This window comes from Neopsephotus bourkii, unplaced genomic scaffold (assembly GCF_033783945.1).
Source record: "Neopsephotus bourkii isolate Nb327-2 ecotype Australia unplaced genomic scaffold, CSIRO-AGI_Nbou_v1 NB_1400, whole genome shotgun sequence".
Classification (NCBI taxonomy): domain Eukaryota; kingdom Metazoa; phylum Chordata; class Aves; order Psittaciformes; family Psittacidae; genus Neopsephotus; species Neopsephotus bourkii.
In genome coordinates, this window is record NW_026901877.1 from 251,218 (window position 1) to 268,759 (window position 17,542).

Here is a 17,542-nt window from a genome sequence, read left to right on the forward strand (position 1 = left end):
GTATTGCTCTAGTACGTCTGCAGGTGTTTGCTTTCAGGGTGTGAGCAGGCTGGCATGGAAAGCCATAATAAACAGGGTCATGGAGCAGTGCTTTCCCTCTGGGGTGGATATCTGGTTTGCCATCAGGTTGACCCAACTCATTCCACTGAGCACAAAGGGTGCAGACACCACGCTACAGTGAAATGTCTGCCCTCCATAAAGGGAAGGCTTGCACGCTGATGGGGATGATGGGGACGTGTGTCTACGTGCATCTGGGGGTCCCGGGGAGCCTTTGAAGGAGCACAGACCATGCTCACCATCCTCATTCCGATCTTGCTGCCCTGCTATGCGCTGCTGCTATCTCCTCAGGATGAAAGCTGGCTCCATCTGTCTCTTCCATTTCGCAGGGTGCTGCACTAACCCTCCTGACACCCAGACCATCTTTGGTATGAGGCTCTGTCTTATCGCAGCCTGAGCAGATAGAGCCATGGGCTCCCCTTAGGGTGGAGGTTCCTTTAACCCCTCCTCAGAGTCTCCTGCACTTCAAGCAAAGCATCCAAACTATAAAAGGACAGAGTGCTGGCTCTTATCTTGGGACATAAGACTCCTCCAGTCCTGCAGTGCAGGCCTGCTCATGGGGTCAATCACTCCCTGGTGTCCACACGTCTGTGGGGCTAAAACCACTTGCTCCTTGGGATCCTTGGCTTTTCCAGAGCAGAGAGTACAGAGTACAGAGGGATATAGCTGTATGGAGGTATACCCTGTGCCTATTCAAGTGCATCTTTCCAACCTGCTTCAGTACAAAGCAGCTCTGCTTTACCCTAAGGAGACAGAACAGGTTCCCAAAGTCCAGCGTGGCTGGCTGCTACCCCAAGGGTGCCTCGGAGGGTGGATTTCACAGCTCTCACCATTTTCCCTAGTGCTGTCATTTGCCACTGCTCTCTTTCAGGTTGTCTCTTTGGTTTTCATTTACAGGGTGAAGAACACTCCTGTCTGCACAGGAGCTGGAGGCTCAAAGACAAAGCAATGTCCTTTCTCACCCTTCTTGGTGCTCCTTTCCCAGGTTGAAGCAGAAATAATACATTAAAAAAGCGAGATACCCAGATTCTCCCTAATGGAAGCTGTAGAAATAACCACAGACAGGAGGTAAAATCTAATGTTGGCATCTCTAAACAGCTTGTGTTGCTTTTGGTGAGCGTTTGAATCACAGTGGGAATAGAAAGCAGCTGTTACTCAATCACTGCACAGAAACAAACAAGTGGCAGCTGAAGTCAGCTCCATCAGAGCAAAACACCTTCAATTTCTGATCGAAGGCCTGGAGCCAGGACACTGGGGTGGGAACCAGATCCAAGTAAGATGTTTTCTGCTCCCAGGTGTGCAACTCAGTTACCTGCCATGCATTATTCACCACTTGGAAGGATGCTCTGATGGGTTCTTTGCAGGTAGGAACAGAGACAGAGCCCCCAGAGCTCCAACCACCTCCTGCCTGTCTGCTTGGAGAGGAACCATCCTGGAGCCCTGTCCTGGCTGGGCTCCATCCCAGGCAGGCACTGCCCACACCACAGGGACCTGTTGCTTCCCCATTTTCCTTCCCCCTCGCTTGTTCATCCTTCAAGACTGGACTTTGGGGCCTGTTGATGGTGTACAGAAATTAATGCTTTTCGTATTTTCCTGGGTGGATTTGGGTGGTTTTGTCTCTAAGGGGCCTCTGGCCTTTTCTGGCTGGGACAGGCCTTATACTGGTGAAGGAGAGGACCCTGTTGGTCTCTCCTGGGACCGAGACAGTGACAGGGCTAAGCAGGTCCCCCTTTACCCCACCTTTGCTCCTGTGGACCTGGAGCATGTTGTAGGCTAATGGGCTAAAGGGCTGGAAAAGGGCTGGGTTTAGGGCACACGGGAGGTAAAGAGCATCCCAAGAACAGGGGAGAAGAACAACTGGATGCAACTTGTCCCTCTTGCTCTCTTTGCTCCATCAGCAAGATGTGGCCAGATCACAGCCCATGGTCCCCCATGGGGATAGGCAAAGACCCTCCCTGTTTCCTCACATCTAATGGTCATAAACCTGCCCTTTTCCCCTCTCTGCTGTCTCAGGGAGCTGGTGGAGACCCAGGAGTCTCTTCCATCTACCACTTCAATGAGCAGTAAAACCCAAGCGGAGATAACCATGTGAGGGAAGAAGGATGCAATTTAATGAGCCAAATGTCACAGGAAAAAAAAGACTGAACAGAATAACTTAAGGGTTAAACCCAAGCTGCAGAGGTCTCATTGTCCACCGAGGCTTCGGCACACGCTCATGGAGGCCAGCTCTCCGTGGTGGCACATCTGCAGATGTGTGACATCCAGCGTGGAGGGGACACGGGTGGAGGAATCTCACTGCTTGTGGTGCTCGGGTGGGTTCCAACACTGCTGAGAGCTGGGGGACAAGAGCAGGAGAGGGCTTAGCCCAGGGAATCTTTGAGCTGAGAGGGAATGTCCGTAGCCGTAATCCCACACCAGTTACATGCCAATGGGCTCGTATGGAGTTAAGCTTTCCAGCAGCATTTGCCACCCAAGCACCTGTGCTGCTGAGCTGGTGAACAGGAGCTGGAGAGAAATGGATTCAAACCAAGATGAAAAGGATGCTGAACATGCAAAGTTCAGAGTTCTCTGTCCCCGCTTTAACCTCCTGGTGGCTAAAGAGGTTTGTAGAGAGGAAAACAGAGGGGTTTAAGTGTTTAATTTGTATCTGTAGCAGTATCTGGAGGGGAGGCTGGGACTAGCTCTTATAACTTGGATTGCCTTTTAAACTGCATAGATTTCAGAGGGATTGTTCACCCTCTTTCTTTGTTTTCCTCAGGCAAGACTTTGAGGACCACAAAAAGCTTACCAAGCATCATAGAATCATAGCATCATAGAACAGTTAGAGTTGGAAAGGACCTTAAGATCATCAAGTTCCAGCCCCCTGCCATGGGCAGGGACACCTCGCACTAAACCATGGCAACCAAGGCTTCATCCAACCTGGCCTTGAACACTGCCAGGGATGGAGCATTCACAGCCTCCCTGGGCAACCCATTCCAGTGCCTCACCACCCTAACAGGAAAGAATTTCCTCCTTATATCCAATCTAAACTTCCCCTGTTTCAGTTTGAACCCATTACCCCTTGTCCTACCACTACAGTCCCTAATGAAGAGTCCACCCCCAGCATCCCTATAGGCCCCCTTCAGATACTGGAAGGCTGCTATGAGGTCTCCATGCAGCCTTCTCTTCTCCAGGCTGAACAGCCCCAACTTTCTCAGCCTATCTATCTTCATATGGGAGCTGGTACGTTTCCCATCTTCTTTCTAACGGGAATGGGAATGTTGATATTTCTGGGTTCAGAAATTCCCTTGTTTAAGCGTTTCGCCTTTCCTTAGCATCAACTCATTCACTGCTGCGGGGTTTTCAATACTTATTCCCACTGATGCCCACCTCCTGGGGGCTTAGCAAACATAGCACCATAAAACACAGCAACCTCTTTGTTATCATCAACACAATGAACCAGGCCACGACGGACAGTGACAGGGTTGATGCTGTCCTCGATAGACAGCACAAGTTACCCGTGAGGTTTGTTATCATGAACGCAGCTTCTGGTGCTTGCAGAGCTGGGATTGTTCCACTTTCAGACACCACAAACTCACCTGGAGTTTCTTCTCTCACCCAGACATGATGTGCTTGACGAAAGCTGGGGAGAAAAAGGAGGAATGAGCATGGGAGGTCAAAGGATGTGAGCTGTGGTGGGGCAGGCAGAGCCTGGGGCACCCCAGGGACAAAGGGGATGAGCGATGCAGGGCTGAGATTTCACCTTCTGTTCCTACCTTCCCAAACGCCTCTTGGGGACGAGCCAGAGCCAATATCCTCAGTTTGCCAAGGGAAATTGGTCCCCCTTTTCCTCAATGCTCCCCAATTTTAGGGGTTCCCAGATTTAACCACCACCTATGCCAGATTGTCACCCTCTTGGGGCCAAATTCCCGAATGTCCCCAGCTTGCCTCTGCTGTGAAAGGTGCTGGCTTTGTTTGTTAGCTCACAACAAACGGGTGGAGAACTGGGGATAAACCCTTGGAAACGTGCCTTCTTCAGCTGGAGGTCACTGACACAGCCACCTTGTTCCCAGCCCAGCGTACACGTCTCACCGCTCTCCTTGGAGAAGCTTTGGAAGCTGGTCCATACCTCCCTCTCAGTGATCACCAATGTCCCCCCAGAGGGCCCATTTCGCACCCTAAGCCAAGACAACCGTGTTTGAGATGGTCTCAATGGGAATCTCTTGCTCCTACCTTCATAGTTGATACAGCCGTTGGCATCTTCTTGCCCTGCCATCAGCTGCTCCACCTCGCTTTCTGTCATCTTCTCTCCTGGAGGATGATGGAGAGGTGAGGGAAGGGCTCTCAGCCCCCCAGGACCTTCCTGTCCTTTTCCCAGAGAGCCAAAGTCACCAGAGGAAGGAAAAAGGGGTTTAACAGGAGCTGTGTGACACCACAGATCGGGGAACGCTGCCGGGAGATTGTGGAGAGAGGACCAAACTGCAGTGGCTGTCTGATAACTGAGGGTGTTACGGACTCTGCATCTCACCTGCATCATGCATGAAGTGGTAAGGTGGAAAAGGCCACATGTTCAGGAGCCACTAATGAAAGCCTATGAGCAGCAGAGTCAAAAGGGTCTCTCTGATGCATGAGGCCACCCAAGTAACCCAAGCCATTACAGTATCACAGTATCACAGTATGTTAGAGATTGGAAGGGACCTCAAAAGATCATCTAGTCCAATCCCCCCGCCGGAGCAGGAACACCTAGATAAGGTTACACAGGAACGTACAGGAACATTAGGAGTGGCCTGTGTCCTGCTGCCCAGCCCAGGGCCAGCCCGTACCCAGTGTGACCAGCACATGGCGCAGCTCGGCACCCATCACCATGCCATTGCCCTCCTTGTCAAAGACACGCAGCCCTTCCACAAAGTCCTCGAAGGTGCCCTGCTCCTTGGTGCGGGTGAAGTGCTGCAGGATGGGCAGGAAGGCCTCGAAGTCCAGCAGCTTCGTGTTCATTTCTGGAAGAGGAGGAGGAGATGGGGTCAGAGATGAAACCTCCATGGGCTGAAATCAGCCCCTGAGCACTGCCTGGTCTTGTGTAAGTACAGGAGAGAAGCACCACGAGGTGGTGGGACTGTTGGTACTTGAGATTGGAAGATGCCCATGAGGGATAAAGTGTTAACACCTGGGGACCGCACACAGACCACTGATAGCAGCAGGGGGGTCCTTTGCCACCAAGGCCATGCAGCTGCACTGGAGCCAGTCAGGTTTGCACCAGCTCAGGATGTGGTCTGTGAAGCACCCATTGCCACCATCCCTGGGTGAGGACTGCTCCCTTATGTCTACTCCCTTAAGACTAGCCCTTCTGTGACCCATAGTATAGTGAAGGGTAGTGATGCAGTGAAGCCTCTCTGCATCATTTCCTTCATCTCACTGAGTTCTTCCTAAAGGGGACATAATCCTTCACGTGCTGCCAGGAAGCACAGGGATTACGAGTCCCACCATGTCCCCGCTGCCCCACTTTGCTCTCACCTTCTGCTTTGGGCTTGCCCAGCACCTTCAGGACCTCTGCGTTGGTGGGGTTGTGGCCGAGCGCCCGTAGGACATCCCCACACTGGGCATAGGAGATCTGCATGGCCCCGGCGGGCGTGCGGTCAAACAGGCTGAAGGCTTCTTTGAACTCTGCGGATGAGAAGAGCCCAGATGTCCCTTTCCATGCTGGACCCATTCCCCACCCCACTGGAGCAAGGGAAAGACGGACACATGCATGGTGGGTGCCCTCCCGCTGCATCCCCATGGTCCCCACGACATCCCATGGCCCTGCTGGCACCCAACACAGTGTTGGCTGTGTTTGAGGAAGGGCGACCATGTCCCCCCCAGCCTTGCAGACCATGGGAAGGATGCAGGAGATTCATTCCCAAGCTTGTTCCCATAGCATCCAGAGCTGTGGGTTTCTTGTCCATGGCACCAGTGAATTCCAGTTTCTGGCCCATCTGCTTCATAGCATCCAGCAGAGCCATTGCTTCTCCTGCTGTTGGGTGGGATGAGGTGATCGCAGTCTCCATGGAGTGATGGAGATGTCACAGTCAGGTAGGCATCCCCTTGTGTTTGGTGGGAATCCTGGCCCAGGGATTGCTCCTTGCCTTGGATTTGCTCCTTTTCTACTTGGCATCTTTGTATCTTCACTGAACCTCACCATGCCATGGACCACATCCCCTTGTCCGTGTCCCCGTAATCCTGTCCATGGTCCCCCCAGCACCTCAGGGTGCTGCTGTTACCCTGGGATGGCTCCATCCCTGCAGATGAGATCCCTCCATATGGCATATTGAGGGAGGGGGGACATCCCCCACTGTGAGGTCCTGGTCACTGTGAGGGTGCTCAGTCCCCTCTGACCACCTGGAGCCATGGGAGCACATCACGTATTGGGGGACATCATTGCAGGTTAAATCCAAACGCCTTCACATTTTAACTTGCTCCCGTTCCCACTGGCCCTGCTCTCCTTCCCAAAGCTGGTTTGGGGCCAAGCCTGCAGGATCCTGTGTCTCCTCCTCCCAGTATCCACACCAGGATCTGCCCTCGCATCTTGTCCCTCCCATACTCTGTACAGAGGCATGAAGAGATGAGGAATCCCAATCCCAGCTCAGTCCCTGCATCGCCAGAGGCTGCTCCTCCCACACGAATCCGGCTTTGAACCAGGCTCCATCTCTCACCATGAATGGAAAAATACCTTTTCCCTGCCTGAAGCAGGGATTGTCCCCTTCAACTGGGGCACCCCCAGCGCAGAGCAAGGAGCCAGGGTCCATTTATTGCTCCCAACAGCCCTAGCTAAATCCCTGTGCTGGCTCCCAGCATTGCTCCCATCTCCATCGGCTGCCTCCTCCCTTCCCCATCTCCTTTCCATCCTGATGCTGGGGGTTTGATGCGAGGGGCCTTGGCCTTTATGTCTGCTGTGAAAAGCTACCTGGAAAAAGGACTCCCTATTCCTAATGGCATCCCTGGGAAAAGGTGAAGTCTGCACTTACCTTCAATCTGCTCTGCAGTGAACTCAATCTGTCGGGAGAAGAGAACAGCGCCAGGCATCAGCGTTACGTTATGGACAGGGGTAATGAAGGGGCTCTTCCCTGCATTTGAACCTCTCCACAGTCAGGTGGAAAGGATGCTGTTTTCACGATGCTTGCTCCTTTGTTCAAGTGATTAAACACCCTCCACACTGAGCCTGCTCTAAATAATGCCCCTGCCACATCTCTGGCTTAAATATGTGACTAAAACGTGGGGAATCACGGAGAAACCAAGCTCCCGTTGTGCTGACTTGGCTAAAAGATGCTCTCAGGTGGAGGAGACAACACAGGCAGCCAAACAGTTCAGGATGGAGGCAGTGGGTGGCTGCTGGGACCCTGACAAGGGGGAAGACTGAAACATCCCCACAGCCAGGAGAGCATCCCTCCCAGCCAGCTGCATCCACACATCCCTCCCAGCCCTCTGCATCCACACATCCCTCCCAGCCCGCTGCATCCACACATCCCTCCCAGCCCTCTGCATCCACACATCCCTCCCAGCCAGCTGCATCCACACATCCCTCCCAGCCCTCTGCATCCACACATCCCTCCCAGCCCTCTGCATCCACACATCCCTCCCAGCCCTCTGCATCCACACATCCCTCCCAGCCCTCTGCATCCACACATCCCTCCCAGCCCGCTGCATCCACACATCCCTCCCAGCCCTCTGCATCCACACATCCCTCCCAGCCCTCTGCATCCACACATCCCTCCCAGCCCTCTCCATCCACACATCCCTCCCAGCCCTCTGCATCCACACATCCCTCCCAGCCCTCTGCATCCACACATCCCTCCCAGCCCTCTGCATCCACACATCCCTCCCAGCCCGCTGCATCCACACATCCCTCCCAGCCCTCGCATCAACTCCGCCCCCCACTCCCAGCCCTCTGCATCCACACATCCCTCCCAGCCAGCTGCATCCACACATCCCTCCCAGCCCTCTGCATCCACACATCCCTCCCAGCCCGCTGCATCCACACATCCCTCCCAGCCCTCTGCATCCACACATCCCTCCCAGCCCCCTGCATCAACACATCCCTCCCAGCCCCCTGCATCCACACATCCCTCCCAGCCCTCTGCATCCACACATCCCTCCCAGCCCTCTGCATCCACACATCCCTCCCAGCCCCCTGCATCAACACATCCCTCCCAGCCCTCTGCATCCACACATCCCTCCCAGCCCGCTGCTCCAATGCAATGCGCTCGCCCTGCCCTCCCAGCCCTGGCTCTCAGCCTGGCGCACCGCACTGCCCATGCCTGCAGATGACTGGTACCAAGGGAGACGGGGACGCCTCCATCCCTCGCTCACCTTCACGCTCTTGGGATCAAAGGCAGGCTCTCGGGGGGGCTCCGGGGCCGGAGCTGCTTTGGCCGCTTCCTTCCTGGGGTCAGGTTTCTTGATTGGCATCGTTCTGGGGCTGTGTGAAGGGGCAGGGACGGGTCCTGCTGCCTAGCGAAGCCACTGAACCGAGGGTGAAAGGCAAAGGCTGCTCCTTCCCTTATATACAAGCCCCGCGCTCACCCCGCAGGGGCAGGCCAGCTGCCGGAGCAACTGCTAATTACTATAAAAGGAAGAAAACTCAAAGGAGAGGGGCCCCAACTCGACAATTGCCCATTGTCATCAGCTCCCGGCACGGCCAAGCCACCGGGCACCCCCCAGCACCTGCCCCGGGTGGGCTGCACGGGGGCTGCTCGCTGGCTGAGCACTGGAAGCCTAAACTCGATCCGAGCCGGGGGCCTGGCAGGGAAGCAGCGACCCGGGGCTGATGGAGCTGCCGGGATGCCCATGGGGAAAGCACGAATGGTTTTGGGCAGGCCTCAAGGGCAAGCGCTGCAGAGCCCTTTGTGACAGCGGGGTTTAGGAAGGGCTGCTACAGAGGAGCTCAGGCCTCGTGTTCAGGGGCTGGTTTATCCCCATTGCTCCCCAGGGATGAGCTTGTGCCTTGGAATAGGTGCGGGTGAGGAGCTGTGCTCACCTCCAGACGAGAGATAGGGAGGGAAATGCAAATGAAGGGTAAAGCCAGGCATTTAATTCATCAGCTCAGGTCCTTTCACAGCGCTGCGCTGCGCTGCTCATCATAGAACCATGGAATGGTTTGGGTTGGAAAGGACCTTAGGATCATCCAGGTCCAACCTGCTGCTCACGCTCCTTTTGATGCAGCCCCACACACGGGTGGTTTCTGGGCTCAGGTGCACACTGCCAGCTCACATTCAGTTTCTCATCCACCATCAGCCCGAGTTCTTCTCCCCAGGGATGCTCTGGATCGCTTCTCTGCCCGACCTGCAGCTGTGTTATCCCATGCACCCCAAAACCTGCAGGGCAGCATGGGCTGCACCATCTCCTTTCACCTCCTCTCCAGGCACTGGGCAGGCTCCGGTGGGCGATGCTCCTGCTCTCAGCCTCCTCTCCCAACTGCTTGCAGACCTGCAGAAGATGCAGAAGAGGTCATCGGGGTTCAGCATTCCCCAAACTGGGGCTTGAGGGTTACCCCGAGACATCGAAACCTGGGGCCCCGTTGCATTGCTCCAGCCAGCGCGGGCTTAAATTGCGCTGCAGGGACCGTCACAAGCCGCTGGGTGGACCAGGATCCTGCGAGATGCTGCTGGTCCTCGTGTGAGAGCTGCGAGGTCTTGGTGCTGCTGGAGCCTGACCCGTTCTGTACGTATATATACACACACACACTTCATAGATGTATGTATTTAAATACAGTTTATAGACGGCTATAGGAAAATGCATCTAGAGTTGTGTTTTCATGTGGTCGAGTCAGGCTGGTTCAGGTCATGCTGTACCGCAGCGGTCAGGCTTGGCATGGTCTAATCCTGCTCTTTAGGAGCTGCTGCGGGGCTGGGAGTGAAGGGAACTGCTCGAGCCATCACGAGCAGGGTCATGGGGGTCTCTCAGGGGGAGGGAGCAGCAGCAAAGTGCTGTGTGCCATCACCGGAGGGCTGCTCGCGTGGGTTCGGGGCTGGATGGGAGTCATTTGCAGTGATTGCTTTCCAGAGCGCTCTATAATAAAGGAAGTCATTTAGCAAGAAAAACCCAACGTGTTTTGCTAACGGCAAACTCGGATCCTGGGTCAGGTTCTGGGAATCAAATTGCCCCTGCGTGCTGCTGCCTCCCCCTCAGCAGGCATCCACCCATACAGTAAAGAACAACCTCCCTTTACCCTCAGCTCTGCTCCCTGCAGCTTCAGGGTCAGGAATCAGAACTCAGAAGAGCCTTTACATTGATCCTGCAATTCAGATGCTTCTCCCATCTCTTGCCCTTCGTGCCTGTGCAGCATCTCGATGAGCAGAGCGATGCAGGGCTGCTGTCAGCATCCACCAATGGTCCATGGTAGTGGCTAAACTGGGATGAGGAGAGAGGCAGCTGCCGAGGATGCCCCTAATCCCTCCTTGGTTTACTGCTGTGGCAGGGAAAGCCACCAAGAGGCTTGTTCTCCTGTCTGACTTAACCAGAGGGAGCACAGCACCTCCTGAGCGCTGTCACTGGGTTTGCTTTGCTCTCTCATCCAGCTGGTAGCACCTTTCCTCGCCTCAGGAGCCCATCACCCCTTGTCCTGTTGCTCCAGTCCCTGATGAAGAGTCCCTCTCCAGCATCCTTGTAGCCCCCTTCAGACACTGGAAGCTGCTCTGAGGTCTCCACGCAGCTTCTCTTCTCCAGGCTGAGCTGCCCCAGTGTTCTCAGCCTGGCTCCATACAGGAGGTGCTCCAGCGCCTGAGCATCCTTGTGGCCCTAAATGGTCCCAAAAGCCACCCACACGGGTGGCATCAGAATGATCCTGAAAGGCCTGGGACAGCCCTGGGGTGTTCCCAAGGGGATGCAGGTGCCAAGAGACTGCTCTGATGGGGGTGTTGTCGGCTGCAATGAGACCAACCCTGAGCTGGTGCCCCAGGACCTGCTGGTTTGGCTCATCCCGTTCATGGGCTGAGGGAGGCACCCAGCAGGGTGGGAACTCCGCTGTCAGGACTGCGGTGCCCTTTTAGCCTCATCCATGGAGGTTAAAGCTGCTGTGCAGTGAGATCCTTCTGCAAAGCGAGCACACAAAGGCAGGAGGGTGCTTGTTCGGGTCTGAGCCCCAGCCCCTAGAGAAGGCAAAGGGTTAAGCTGGCGTCTGCCTGAAAGACATCCCACCCCAGGAGCATCAGTGCCGAGGTGATGCTCACGTGCTTGCACCCGCTGCCCCCTGCCTCCAGCCACATCACTGGGGCTCTCCCCACTGTCCTCCCCGCTCACTGGGACCAGTGTGGGGCAGGAGGGGACTGAGCAGCACGGGGGCAGCGGGGGGATGCTGTGACAGCTGAGCAATGAGCAGCAGGCAGCGAGAGGAGTTTCTGACAGGAGAAGAGGAATCTGCCTTGAATGGAGAGGATTTTAGCACCTAGGGCTGAGCCAATAAACCTCTGCCATCCCCATCCCAGTGGGAACTGTTTGCACACGCTCCAGGAGCTGCTTAAAGCAGGCGGGAGATGGAGAGTGAATAGGAGCAAGGATGATGGGGGAAGAACCCCCTTCACCTGGTGAGCCCGTGAGCAGATAGATCCCTATAGCACTGCCAGGGGGGCAGCAGTGGGGAAGGTGCCCCAGAAGATGCTCTGTCCTGCACAGCCTGGGGCTGGCAGCGCTCCTCCAGCTCAGCATCCCTGAGGTCCATCCCAGTGACACGGCGGGACCATGGAGACGTCCATTCCCGAGGGAGGGATCACAGCACTTCTCCTCTGCTGCTGTCTGCTCAGCTCTGCGTGGGCTCTGGTAAGTCTGCATGGTCCTATGGGCTCCTCTGGTCCTCTCCTGCCTTGAACCCCTGCTGCTTGTGCATCCCGCCCCGGCTGCACATCCCATCGCACAGAGCTGCGGGGCAGGAGGGGAGGGAGAGCATCTCTGCTCCTGCTAAAAGCTTCCACAGCCATGGAGACACCACAATGGGGTGGTTTTCCCATTGAGGCCAGGTTCGCTGCACAGGGAGCAGAAGAAGGAGGTGATTTATAGTCAGCTCCTGCTGATGGACCCCCAGTCCTGCTCCGTGCCCCCCACCAGCAACAGGCGCTGCCTTGAAGAGCACGGGTGGGAGCTCAGGGTCTCCTCTCTGGGGCAGGATTTGGCCATGGGCAGTCCAGGAGCCAACGTGAACCCCCTGCATCCCAACTCCTCTGTGCTTCCAGAGCTGCAGCCCCGGCTCTGAAGGGCTCCATGTGGGCAATGGGGACGTCTTGCCCACCTCACTGGTGGGGCTGGAAGCCCAACACAGCACCCATGTCCATGTGTTTCTCAGTGGACCATGGGCAGGGTGAAGGGGGCTCATGGTCAGCCTCAGCCTTGCAAGAGGGAAGAACGAGAGCAGGAGGCTTTCCTCTTCCCCATCATTGTGTTTGAGCCTCCTCAAAGCCACATAAACACGGGAGGGTTGGGAGGGCATCCATCAGCTTTGCCTGCCAGCACATTCATGATCCATGTGTCCTGGCTTCCCTGCCTGCCTTTGCCTCATTTCTTACCCTGAGGCTGGGCCTGCTCGATGCTGTGAGCAGCAAAGAGCAGCAAAGCATCGGCCCCATGTCAGGAGGTCCCTGTAGCATCCCTGGAGCCCCTTGCCAGGCTGCTGGAGGGGTCACCACATCAGCCTTGTCCTGGCAGGTGGACCCCGACGATGTTCTCACAAAGGAAGAGCAGATCTACCTCCTGGTGGAAGCCAAGGAGAGATGTCAGAGGGACATAAAAGCCCAGCTGGAGATGATCCAAGGTAGTGCCCATCCCTGCGGGTGGGTCGGCCGGCCCCAGCATACACCATGGGGAATGCTGTTCCCTCGGATGGGAGAGGATGGAGCTTGAGGGTTTGTGGAGATCCTGGCACCCTGGGTGCAGTTGGGTGCTGCTCACAGAATCCCAGCCTGGTTTGGGTTGGAAGGGACCTTAAAGCTCCTCCAGCTCCAACCCCTGCCGTGGGCACGGACCCCTTCCATAGAGCAGCTTGCTGCAAGCCGTGCAGGCCGGGGTGATGCTCCCTTGGGGGAGCTGCAGGAAGCTGTGTCCCTGTTTAGAGATGGGAACTGCCTCCTTGCTCTTTGCCCAGACACCAGCTGCCTTCCTGAGTGGGATGGGATCATCTGCTGGCCAAAGGGCTCCCCCAGCCAGGAGGTGTCGGTGCCCTGCCCTGACTACATCTATGACTTCAACCATCGAGGTGAGAGCTTGGACCCGAGCAGGGAGAGACCCTCGGTGACCCCCCACCAGCAGGGATGTGCTTCCCTCGGGTCCCTCTGCTGCGCCCATCGCCCTTCCCAGGTCGTGCCCACCGGTACTGCAGCTCCTCGGGGACCTGGGCCGTGGCTCTCAGCATCAACAAGACCTGGGCCAACTACACCGAGTGCGCTCTGCTCTTCTCCTCCGAGAGCCGGAGCCGTGAGAAGGTGACTTCGCTCCCTGGGAATAGGGCTTGGGAGTGTTCAAGGCCAGGTTGGATGGGGCTCGGAGCAGGCTGCCCTAGTGTGAGGTGTCCCTGCCCGTGGAACTGGATGAGCTTTAAGGTGCCTTCCGCCCCAAACCATGCCATGGTTCTGTGGTTCCAGGAGGTGTTTGACCGCCTGCACCTGATGTACACCATCGGCTACTCCATCTCCCTGGCCTCCCTCATTGTCGCTGTCTGCATCCTCTTGTACTTCAAGTAAGGAGAAGCCAAAACCTCATCCCCATGAGAGAGAACCCTCCTCTCCCCATCACCTGCACACACCATCCTCTGATGGGATCAGGAACCGGCCCCAAACCCCAGCCCAAAGCACCCCCAGTATGACCAGTTCCACCCTGCTATTGAGGTTGTGGATGCCCCACTTGCCTCCAGGTCTGTTTTCTGGGCTGACACCTTGGAGCTCACTGTGTCCCACATGCAATGAGCTTGTTGGGCAGCTGGGGCCGGGCTCGTGTCACATCCCTTCTCCATAGGCGCCTGCACTGCACACGCAACTACATCCACGTCCACCTCTTCACCTCCTTCATCTGCCGGGCGGTGAGCATCTTCGTGAAGGACACGGTGCTCTACTCGGGCACCCTGGCCACGGAGATGGAGAGGATGCGGGAGGAGGACTTCAGGGCAGAAATGGGTCCTTCACCAGGACATCGGAGCCAGCTGGCAAGTGTGGAGGCAGGATCAGGGGGAAAGGGGATGGAAGAGGCCTGGCGCAAGGGGATGTGCTTGGGATGCTCCCAGCTCGGGGCTGCGCTGCTCAGGGGAGGGATGAAGGGCAACCTGCAGCTCTGCCCACCCTGGTGCCACAGCAGGCAAAGGACTTCAGTGTGGTCTGGTATGGGAAGCACCTTTCCTATGGGAGATGTAGAGCCACAGTGCTGGAATATCCCAGGGGAGATGGGGCACAGCCTGGGGTTTGCTGGTCAGGTTTTGCGCTCAGGGCACTTCCCTGCCTCCGTGTCCACAGGTGGGCTGCAAGGTGGCAGTGACTCTCTTCCTCTATTTTCTGGCCACCAACCACTACTGGATCCTGGTGGAAGGGCTCTACCTGCATAGCCTGATCTTCATGGCCTTCCTCTCCAACAAGAGCTACCTGTGGGTCCTCATCATCATCGGCTGGGGTAAGCATGGACCCCAGTGTTGCGAGCAGCTGGGAGCCGTGGCATCAGAGTGGCACAGGATGCTCAAGGCAGGGCAGTGGGATGCAGACCAGACCTGCGCTGGTCTGCAAAGGCGATGCTTCATCCCTGCTCCTCACCGTGTTTCCTGCCCCTCCAGGTCTCCCTGCTGTGTTCGTGTCCATCTGGGCCAGTGTCAGGGCCTCCCTGGCTGATACACAGTACGTGGGTCCACCTCCAACAGCCCTTTGGGGAGGGGAAGGCTGGTGGCAAATGCCAGCAGAATGAACTGAGCATGAAGAGCGAGAGGAGTGAGCACACTGTGAGGCTTGTCCATCAAACTGACAGGGATCCAGAGTATCAATGGTCATAGTGTGGCTGCTGTTGGGTCAAGACTTACACAAAGGGAGTGAAGGGAGGATGGGGATGTTGGTTATGGGGTAAAGAGAGCCATCAGCTGGCAATGTTCCTGGCCAGGTTCCTTCAGGATGTTTCTTTATGGGTCTCTGCAGGTGCTGGGATCTCAGTGCAGGGAACATGAAGTGGATTTATCAGGTCCCCATTTTGGCTGCCATTGTGGTAAGAATCCCATGGCTGAATCCCCCAGTCCCCTTTGGGAAAGGGGCTGGGTAGAGGCCCAGAGCTGTTCACTTGTGGTCCCTGAGGTTGTGCCTGCAGCCCCTCCGGCACGCAGCGACGCAGAGGGATGCAGGGATGCAGGGATGCACGGACACTGGTCCCTGCCCACAGCATCACCTCCGTGTCCCTGCCTGCAGCTCACCCACAGCTGCCTCTTCTCGTGCCGGGGGGCTGCTGGGGCAGGCCCACGCTGGCTGTGGGCAATAGAAGCACAGTGGGGGCTGTTGGCAGGTGAACTTCTTCCTCTTCCTCAACATCGTCCGGGTTCTGGCCTCCAAGCTCTGGGAGACGCACGCGGGGAAGCCGGACCCCCGGCAGCAGTACAGGCAAGCGCTGGAACCGCATCCCCTGCCCTGGCCCCGCCGCTGCCTCTCGGGCTCATTCTCGGAGCGTTTCTGCTCTCAGGAAGCTGCTCAAGTCCACGCTGGTGCTGATGCCGCTTTTCGGAGTCCATTACGTGGTGTTCATGGCCATGCCCTACACCGAAGTCTCCGGGGTCCTGTGGCAGATCCAGATGCATTACGAGATGCTCTTTAACTCCTCTCAGGTATTCCGAACACCCAGCAATGCTCATCCCAGCAGCGAGGAAGCACACGCGGGGTGGCCCAGCTCCAACTTCACCTCTGTCTCTCTTGGCAGGGTTTCTTTGTGGCTTTTATCTACTGCTTTTGTAATGGGGAGGTAAGTTGGGAGCTTGAGCTCCCTGGCGCAGCCTCTTTGGGGCTGGGGAAGTCAACCCGGAACCCCCAGGCTGGGAAAAAACTTGGATCCATCCCTCTCAGTAGGATTAGATCTTAGGCTCCCTGAAGGAGAAACCTGCTCCAGTGGAAGGGGTCCCTGCCCGTGGCAGGGGTTGGAGCTGGAGGAGCTTTAAGGTCCCTCCCAACCCAAACCAGGCTGGGATTTGGAAGGGGGAATTCCCTGGGGAAGGGGCTGCACACAGCAGCCACCTCTGATCTCTCCCTCAGGTGCAGGCAGAGATCAAGAAAGCCCATTTTCGGAGGAGCCTGGCGCTGGACTTCAAGCAGAAGGCTCGTGCCACCAGCACAGTGGGGAGCTACTGCTATGGGGGGCTGAGCTCCCACCCCACCACCAGCTTCAGCACCAGCCTGGGGGGGCGAGGAGCAGGGAGCACCCAGCAGCGGGGGCTGCTGCTGCCGGCCCGGGCCAGCCTCCCGGGCTGTGTCCCCAGCTCCTTTGCCTCCGATAACTTTGTGCCCTGTGGGACCCAGGAGATGAGCCAGAGACCTGGGGGGGGAACCACAGGGGATCCAACAGACCTGGATCAGGGTCACCCCAACCTCAACAAAGAGCTGGAGACGATGCTGTGAAGCGAATGGGGGGTTTCCCTTCTGGGCATCCAGCTGGGACTGGGAAGATGCTGATCCTCACACTTTCATGCTTGCACAGAGCTGAGATAGGGAACAATCCAGTTCCCTTCCCTCACAGGCAGTGTGCAAAGGGACCATGTGGCTCTTTCTACCTACCTGGTCTATAAAGGAGTAGCCGGTTCCAAACCTCATTTCCTTCCACACACCAGTGACTGATGTACGTGATGTCTGTGCATGCAAAGCCTTGAATCACCCCCAGGAAATACCTCAATGGTCCAGATGGTGATTTCAGCTCCAGTGTGTATAAAGCTGATTCAACAAGCCCATAGTCTGACTCCCCAGTGTAGCATCTAGATCGTACAGCCTGGTGCTGTGTAGAGCTGTTCTGCAGCTCATCCTGCCCTTAACCGCATCCTTGTGCAGCTCACAGCTGTGGTAAAGCAGGAACAGGGAGCATGAGGATGCTGCAGCAGATCCCAGCATCCACTGGGATCAATGGGCTCAGGCACCAGGCCAAGCTGCATGGGCTGGGATGGGCACAGGGCAATGCTGGGTCCACCCTTGTCTTTCCAGCACCATCATCCATGAGCACATGGGCTACTGCATGCGAAAGGCTCAGCCCTCTGCTCTTGAAAGTGAATGAAGACATGGTCTGTGTGGCTTGTTCCCATCCCTGAACTCCATCAGGTACTCGGTGGTTGCTGGAGGGCAGTGGAGGGTGCCAAGGGCTGGAAGCACATCCATGGTGGCAGCAGCCAGACTCTGCCTTCCTCTCTGCTGTACTGTGCTGCTGGAAGAGCTCTTCACCTGATGGGCAAAGCCATTCCAGTGGGGCTTGCACTGCCCAGCCCAGGTAATTCCACCAGATCACAGGGGAGGGGAGGATTTCCCCATTGTTGGAAATGGACACGTGTGTACCTGTTAAC

At 56.6% G+C, this 17,542-nt stretch overlaps 2 protein-coding genes across 2 annotated transcripts; one reads left to right on the forward strand and one right to left on the reverse strand.

Annotated features, from left to right (window-relative positions):
* Positions 1-2,148: 2,148 nt before the first annotated feature.
* Positions 2,149-8,722, reverse strand: MYL4 (myosin light chain 4). The gene is made up of 7 exons (XM_061367838.1): positions 8,380-8,722; positions 7,038-7,065; positions 5,548-5,697; positions 4,860-5,033; positions 4,270-4,347; positions 3,636-3,679; positions 2,149-2,392 (listed from the first exon to the last, which is right to left on the reverse strand). The coding sequence occupies exons 1-6, from the start codon at positions 8,476-8,478 to the stop codon at positions 3,651-3,653; spliced, it is 558 nt and encodes a 185-aa protein (XP_061223822.1). The 5' UTR covers positions 8,479-8,722; the 3' UTR covers positions 2,149-2,392; positions 3,636-3,650.
* Positions 8,723-11,428: 2,706 nt separating this feature from the next.
* Positions 11,429-17,376, forward strand: LOC133220081 (parathyroid hormone/parathyroid hormone-related peptide receptor-like). Its single transcript, XM_061367912.1, has 12 exons — positions 11,429-11,823; positions 12,703-12,808; positions 13,139-13,249; positions 13,351-13,729; positions 14,005-14,191; positions 14,496-14,649; positions 14,807-14,867; positions 15,159-15,225; positions 15,517-15,611; positions 15,691-15,832; positions 15,925-15,966; positions 16,254-17,376. Exons 1-12 carry the CDS (start codon positions 11,746-11,748, stop codon positions 16,614-16,616), a joined length of 1,785 nt encoding a protein of 594 aa, XP_061223896.1. The 5' UTR covers positions 11,429-11,745; the 3' UTR covers positions 16,617-17,376.
* Positions 17,377-17,542: the final 166 nt, after the last annotated feature.

What these genes read in the sequence shown, in the direction of transcription:
- MYL4 (XM_061367838.1), bottom strand. Translation starts at nt 8,478, where the DNA reads ATGCCAATCAAGAAACCTGACCCCAGGAAGGAAGCGGCCAAAGCAGCT. An exon ending in GGGCAAGCCCAAAGCAGAAG is followed by an intron (nt 5,034 to 5,547) that starts GTGAGAGCAAAG and finishes CTCCTCTTCCAG; the next exon opens with AAATGAACACGAAGCTGCTG. An exon ending in CGGCTGTATCAACTATGAAG is followed by an intron (nt 3,680 to 4,269) that starts GTAGGAGCAAGA and finishes TTTTCTCCCCAG; the next exon opens with CTTTCGTCAAGCACATCATG.
- LOC133220081 (XM_061367912.1), top strand. Translation starts at nt 11,746, where the DNA reads ATGGAGACGTCCATTCCCGAGGGAGGGATCACAGCACTTCTCCTCTGC. An exon ending in CCAGCTGGAGATGATCCAAG is followed by an intron (nt 12,809 to 13,138) that starts GTAGTGCCCATC and finishes CTCTTTGCCCAG; the next exon opens with ACACCAGCTGCCTTCCTGAG. An exon ending in TGCATCCTCTTGTACTTCAA is followed by an intron (nt 13,730 to 14,004) that starts GTAAGGAGAAGC and finishes CCTTCTCCATAG; the next exon opens with GCGCCTGCACTGCACACGCA.